Here is a 7,443-nt window from a genome sequence, read left to right on the forward strand (position 1 = left end):
GTGCTTTTCAACACAAGCACAAGTGCAATAAGTGGTTTTGAAACACCAAGACAAATGCGAATTGTGGTTTTTAACATGAGCGCAAGTGCGAAAAGTGGATTTGCAACACTACCACAAGTGCGAAAAGTGGTTTTGCAACACTAACACAAGTGCGAAAGTGGTTTTGCAACACCAACACAAGTGCAAAAGTGGTTTTGCAACAATAACACAAGTGTGATAAATGGTTTTCAATGCCAGTACGAGTGCGGAAAGTGGTTGTTGCAACACTAACACAAGTGCAAAAAGCGGTTTTTAACACTAACAGGAGCGCAAAAAGTGGCTTTCAACACTAGCAGAAGTGGAAAAAGTCGTTTTCAACGCCAGCACAATTGCCCAAAGTTGTTTTGCAATATGAGCACATGTGTGAAAAGTGGTTTTCAATGCCAGCACAAGTGTGGACAGTGGTTTTGCAATACTAACACAAGTGCAAAAAGTGGTTTTCAATGCCAGCACAAGTGCGAAAAGTGGTCTGCAACACTAGCTCAAGTGTGGAAAGTGGTTTTCAACACCAGCACAAGTGTGGAAAATGGTTTTGCAACACTAACACAAGTGCGAAAAGTGGTTTTGCAACACTAATACAACTATGAAAGTGGTTGTGCAACACTAACACAAGTGCAATAAGTGGTTTTCAAAGCCAGTATGAGTGTGGAAAGTGGTTTTTGCAACAATAACACGAGTGCGAAAAGTGGTTTTGCAACACCAACACAATTGCGAAAATTGGTTTTCAACATTAGCATGTGTACGGAAAGTGGTTTTCAATGCCAGCACAAGTGTGGAAGTTGGTTTTGCAACACTAAACAAATGCAAATTGTAGTTTTCAACACTAGCGCAAGTGCGAAAAGTGGTTTTGCAACACTACCACAAGTGTGAAAAGTGGTTTTCAACACGAACACAATTGCAAAAAGTGGTTTTCAACACTAACCAAAGTGCGAAAAGAGGTTTTGAACACTAACAGGAGCGCTAAAAGTGGTTCTCAACACGCTCAGAAGTGCAAAAAGTTGTTTTCAATGCCAGCACAAATGCGGAATGTGGTTTTGCAATGCCAGCACATGTGTGAAAAGTGGTTTTAAATGCCAGCACAAGTGCGAAACGTGGTTCTGCAACACTAGCTCAAGTGCAGAAAGTGGTTTTCAACACCAGCACAAGTGCGGCAAATGGTTTTGCAACACTAACACAAGTGCGAAAAGTGGTTTTGCAACAGTAGCACGAGTGCGGAAAGTGGATTTCAACATGAGCACAAGTGCGATAAGTGGTTTTGTAACACTACCCTTTTGCGAAAAGTGCTTTTCAACACTAGCACAAGTGCAGAAAGTGGTTTTCAATGCCAGCACACGTGTGGAAATTGGTTTTGCAACACGAAGACAAATGCGAGTTGTGGTTTTCAACACTAGCGCGAGTGCAAAAAGTGGTTTTGCTACACTAACACAAGTGCGAAAGTGGTTCTGCAACACTAACACAAGTGCAAAAAGTGGTATTCAATACCAGCATAAGTGCGGAAAGTTGTTCTGCAACATGAGCTCAAGTGCGGAAAGTGCTTTTCAACACAAGCACAAGTGCGAAAAGTGGTTTGGCAACACGTGCACAAGTGCGATAAGTGGTTTTGAAACACCAACACAAATGCGTATTGTGGTTTTTAACACGAGCGCAAGTGCGAAAAGTGGACTTGCAACACTACCACAAGTGCGAAAAGTGGTTTTGCAACATTAACACAAGTGCGAAAGTGGTTTTGCAACACCAACACAAGTGCGAAAGTTGTTTTGCAACACTAACACAAGTACGATAAATGGTTTTCAACGCCAGTACGAGCGCGGAAAGTAGTTTTTGCAACACTAACACAAGTGTAAAAAGCGGTTTTGAACACTAACAGGAGCGCAAAAAGTGGTTTTCAACACTGGCAGAAGTGGAAAAAGTAGTTTTCAACGCCAGCACAAGTGCTCAAATTTGTTTTGCAATGTGAGCACATGTGTGAAAAGTGGTTTTCAATGCCAGCACAAGTGCGAAAAGTGGTCTGCCACAACAGCTCAAGTGCAGAAAGTCGTTTTAAATGCCAGCACAAGTGTGGAAAGTGGTTTTGCAACACTAACACAACTGCAAAAAGTGGTTTTCAATGCCAGCACAAGTGCGAAAAGTGGTTCTGCAACAATAGCTCAAGTGCGAAGAGTGGTTTTGCAACACTAATAAAAGTGCGAAAAGTGGTTTACAACAGTAGAACGAGTGCGGAAAGTGGATTGACACATGAACACAAGTGTGGAAAGTGGTTTTCAAAATGAGCACACGTGCGAAAAGTGGTTTTGCAAGACTACCCATTTGCGAAAAGTGGTTTTCAACACCAGCACAAGTGCGGAAAGTGGTTTTGCAACACGAAGACAAATGCGATTTGTGGTTTTCAACACTAGCGCAAGTGCAAAAAGTGGTTTTGCTGCACTAACACAAGTGCGAAAAGTGGTTTACAACAGTAGCACGAGTGCGGAAAGTGGATTGACACAATAACACAAGTGTGGAAAGTGGTTTTCAACATGAGCACAAGTGCGATAAGTGGTTTTGCAACACTACCCATTTGCGAAAAGTGGTTTTCAACACCAGCACAAGTGCGGAAAGTGGTTTTCAATGCCAGCACACGTGTGGAAATTGGTTTTGCAACACGAAGACAAATGCGAGTTGTGGTTTTCAACACTAGCGCAAGTGCAAAAAGTGGTTTTGCTACACTAACACAAGTGCAAAAAGTGGTTTTGCTACACTAACACAAGTGCGAAAGTGGTTCTGCAACACTAACACAAGTGCAAAAAGTGGTATTCAATACCAGCATAAGTGCGGAAAGTTGTTCTGCAACATGAGCTCAAGTGCGCAAAGTGCTTTTCAACACAAGCACAAGTGCGAAAAGTGGTTTGGCAACACGGACACAAGTGCGAAAAGTGGATTTGCAACACTAACACAAGTGCGAAATGTGGTTTTGCAACACTAACACAAGTGCGAAGGTGGATTTGCAACACTAACACAAGTGTGAAAGTGGTTTTGCAACACTAACACAAGTACGATAAATGGTTTTCAACGCCAGCACGAGCGCGGAAAGTGGTTTTTGCAACACTAACACAAGTGCAAAAAGCGGGGTTGAACACTAACAGGAGTGCAAAAAGTGGTTTTCAATGCCAGTGCGAGTGTGGAATGTAGTTTTTGCAACAATAATACGAGTGCGAAAAGTGGTTTTCAACACGAGCACGAGCGCGGAATGTGGTTTTTGCAACACTAACCCAATTGCGAAAAGTGGTTTTCAACATTAGCACGTGTGCAGAAAGTGGTTTTCAATGCCAGCACAAGTGTGGAAGTTGGTTTTGCAACACTAAGACAAATGCGATTGTGGTTTTCAACACTAACACAAGTGCGATAAATGGTTTTCAATGCCAGGACGAGCACGGAAAGTGGTTTTTGCAACACTCACACAAGTGCAAAAAGTGGTTTTGAACACTAACAGGAGCGCGAAAAGTGGTTTTCAACACGAGCAGAAGTGTAAAGAGTGGTTTTCAATGCCAGCACAAATGCCCAAAGTTGTTTTGCAATATGAGCACATGTGTGAAAATTGGTTTTCAATGCCAGCACAAGTGTGGACAGTGGTTTTGCAACACTAACACAAGTGCAAAATAGTGGTTTTCAATGCCAGCACCAGTGCGAAAAGTGGTTCTGCAATAATAGCTCAAGTGCAGAAAGTGGTTTTGCAACACTAACACACGTGTGATAAGTGGTTTTCAAAACGAGCACGAGCGCGGAATGTGTTTTTTGCAACACCAACCCAATTGCGAAAGTGGTTTTCAACATTAGCACGTGTGCAGAAAGTGGTTTTCAATGCCAGCACAAGTGTGGAAGTTGGTTTTGCAACACGTAGACAAATGCGAATTGTAGTTTTCAACACCACCACAAGTGTGAAAAGTGGTTTTCAACACGAACACAATTGAAAGTGGTTTTCAACACTAACCAAAGTGCGAAAAGTGGTTTTGAACACTAACAGGAGCGCGAAAAGTGATTCTCAACACGACCAGAAGTGCAAAATGTTGTTTTCAACGCCAGCACAAGTGCGGAAAGTGGTTTTGCAATGCCAGCACATGTGTGAAAAGTTGTTTTCAACACCAGCATAAGTGCGGAAAATGGTTTTGCAACACTAACACAAGTGCGAAAAGTGGTTTTGCAACACTAATACAGGTGCGAAAAGTGGTTTACAACAGTAGAACAAGTGCGGAAAGTGGTTTGACACACTAACACAAGTGTGGAAAGTGGTTTTCGACATGAGCACAAGTGCGTTAATTGGTTTTGCAACACTACCCATTTGCGAAAAGTGGTTTTCAACACTAGCACAAGTGCGCAAAGTGGTTTTCAATGCCAGCACACGTGTGGAAATTGTTTTGCAACACGAAGACAAATGCGAGTTGTTGTTTTCAACACTAGCGCAAGTGCAAAAAGTGGTTTTGCTGCACTAACACAAGTGCAAAAGTGGTTCTGCAACACTAAGACAAGTGCAAAAAGTGGTATTCAATACCAGCACAAGTGCGGAAAGTTGTTCTGCAACATGAGCTCAAGTGCGGAAAGTGCTTTTCAACACAAGCACAAGTGCAATAAGTGGTTTTGAAACACCAAGACAAATGCGAATTGTGGTTTTTAACATGAGCGCAAGTGCGAAAAGTGGATTTGCAACACTACCACAAGTGCGAAAAGTGGCTTTGCAACACTAACACAAGTGCGAAAGTGGTTTTGCAACACCAACACAAGTGCAAAAGTGGTTTTGCAACAATAACACAAGTGTGATAAATGGTTTTCAATGCCAGTACGAGTGCGGAAAGCGGTTGTTGCAACACTAACACAAGTGCAAAAAGCGGTTTTGAACACTAACAGGAGCGCAAAAAGTGGTTTTCAACACTAGCAGAAGTGGAAAAAGTCGTTTTCAACGCCAGCACAATTGCCCAAAGTTGTTTTGCAATATGAGCACATGTGTGAAAAGTGGTTTTCAATGCCAGCACAAGTGTGGACAGTGGTTTTGCAATACTAACACAAGTGCAAAAAGTGGTTTTCAATGCCAGCACAAGTGCGAAAAGTGGTCTGCAACACTAGCTCAATTGTGGAAAGTGGTTTTCAACACCAGCACAAGTGTGGAAAATGGTTTTGCAACACTAACACAAGTGCGAAAAGTGGTTTTGCAACACTAATACAACTATGAAAGTGGTTTTGCAACACTAACACAAGTGCAATAAGTGGTTTTCAATGCCAGTACGAGTGTGGAAAGTGGTTTTTGCAACAATAACACGAGTGCGAAAAGTGGTTTTGCAACACTAACACACATACGATAAGTCGTTGTCAAAACGAGCACGAGTGCGGTATGTGATTTTTGCAACACCAACACAATTGCGAAAAATGGTTTTCAACATTAGCATGTGTACGGAAAGTGGTTTTCAATGCCAGCACAAGTGTGGAAGTTGGTTTTGCAACACTAAACAAATGCAAATTGTAGTTTTCAACACTAGCGCAAGTGCGAAAAGTGGTTTTGCAACACTACCACACTTGTGCTGGCATTGAAAACCACTTTTCACACATGTGCTCAATTGCAAAACAAATTTGGGCACTTGTGCTGGCGTTGAAAACCACTTTTTCCATTTCTGCTAGTGTTGAAAACCACTTTTAGCGCTCCTGTTAGTGTTCAAAACCACTTTTTGCACTTGTGTTAGTATTGCAAAAACCACTTTCCATGCTCGTTCTTTCGTTGAAAACCATTTCTCGCACTTGTGTTAGTGTTGCAAAACCACTTTTGCACTTGTGTTAGTGTTGCAAAACCACTTTCGCACTTATGTTAGTGTTGCAAAACCACTTTTCGCACTTATGTTAGTGTTGCAAATCCACTTTTCGCACTTGCGCTAGTGTTGAAAACCACAATTCGCATTTGTCTTGGTGTTGCGAAACCATTTATCACACTTGTGCACGTTTTGAAAACCACTTTCCACACTTGTGTTGGTGTTGCAAAACCACTTTTCACACTCGTACTTGCATTGCAAACCACTTATCGCACTTGTGTGAGTGTTGCCAAACCACTTTCGCACTTGTGCTTGTGTTGGAAAGCACTTTCCGCACTTGAACTCATGTTGCAGAATAACTTTCCGCACTTGTGCTGGTATTGAATACCACTTTTTGCACTTGTGTTAGTGTTGCAAAACTACTCTCGCCACTTGTGCTGGCGTTGAATACCACTTTCCGCACTTGAGCTGGTTTTGTGCAGAACGACTTTCGCACTTGTGTTAGTATAGCAAAACCACTTTTTGTACTTGCGCTCATGTGGAAAACTACAACTCGCATTTGTCTTCGTGTTGCAAAACCAATTTCCACACGTGTGCTGGCATTGAAAACCACTTTCCGCACTTGTGCTAGTGTTGAAAGCCACTTTTCGCAAATAGGTAATATTGCAAAACCACTTATCGCACTTGTGCTCAAGTTGAAAACCACTTATCGCACTTGTGCTCATGTTGAAAACCACTTATCGCACTTGTGCTAATGTTGAAAACCACTTTCCACTCTCGTGCTGCTGTTGCAAACCAGTTTCCGCACTTGTGTTAGTGTTGCAAAACCACTTTTCGCGCATGTGCTGGTGTTGAAAACCACTCTCTGCACTTGAGATAGTGTTGCAAAACCACTTTCCACACTTGTCATCATGTTGAAAACCACGTTCTCCTCTTGTGCCTGTGTTGCAAAACCACTTTCCGCACATGTGCTGGTGTTGAAAACAACTTTTCGCACTTTGGTTAGTGTTGAAAACCAGTTTTTGCAATTGTGTTCGTGTTGAAAACCACTATTCACACTTGTGTTAGTGTTGCAAAACCACTTTTCGCACTTGCGCTGGTGTTGAAAACCGCAATTCGCATTCGTCTTCGTGTTTAAAATCCAATTTCCACACTTGTGCTGGCATTGAAAACCACTTTCCGTACACGTGCTAATGTTGAAAACCACTTTGCACACTCGTGTTATTGTTGCAAAAACCACTTTCCACACTCGTACTGGTATTGAAAACCACTTATTGCACTTGTGTTCGTGTTGCAAAGCTCACTTTCACATTTGTGTTAGTGTTGCAAAACCACTTTTCGCACTTGTGTAAGTGATGCAAAACCACTTTTCGCACTTGTGTTAGTTTTGCAAAACCATTTTCCGCACTTGTGCTGGTGTTGAAAACCACTTTCCACACTTGCGCTGGTGTTGCAGAACTAATTTCCGCACTTGTGCTGGCATTGAAAACCACTTTCTGCACTGAGCTATTGTTACAGAACCACCTTTTGCACTGGTGCTGGCATTGAAAACCACTTTTTGCACTTGTGCTCATATTGAAAAACAATATTGGGCACTTGTCTTGGCCTTGAAAACCACTTTTTCCACTTGTGCTAG

The 7,443-nt window shown here is 42.1% G+C and overlaps 1 protein-coding gene across 1 annotated transcript in view; it reads right to left on the reverse strand.

Moving 5' to 3' along the window:
• Positions 1 to 6,154, reverse strand: part of LOC144888944 (uncharacterized) — a 32,566-nt gene extending 26,412 nt beyond the window's left edge. The window contains exon 1 of the mRNA XM_078768718.1: positions 6,136 to 6,154. Within this exon, the coding sequence (XP_078624844.1) occupies positions 6,136 to 6,154 (19 nt within the window). The remainder of the gene's footprint in view (positions 1 to 6,135) is intronic.
• Positions 6,155 to 7,443: the final 1,289 nt, after the last annotated feature.

Source organism: Myxine glutinosa, unplaced genomic scaffold (genome assembly GCF_964187855.1).
Source record: "Myxine glutinosa unplaced genomic scaffold, kmMyxGlut1.1 SCAFFOLD_182, whole genome shotgun sequence".
In the NCBI taxonomy this organism is placed as follows: domain Eukaryota; kingdom Metazoa; phylum Chordata; class Myxini; order Myxiniformes; family Myxinidae; genus Myxine; species Myxine glutinosa.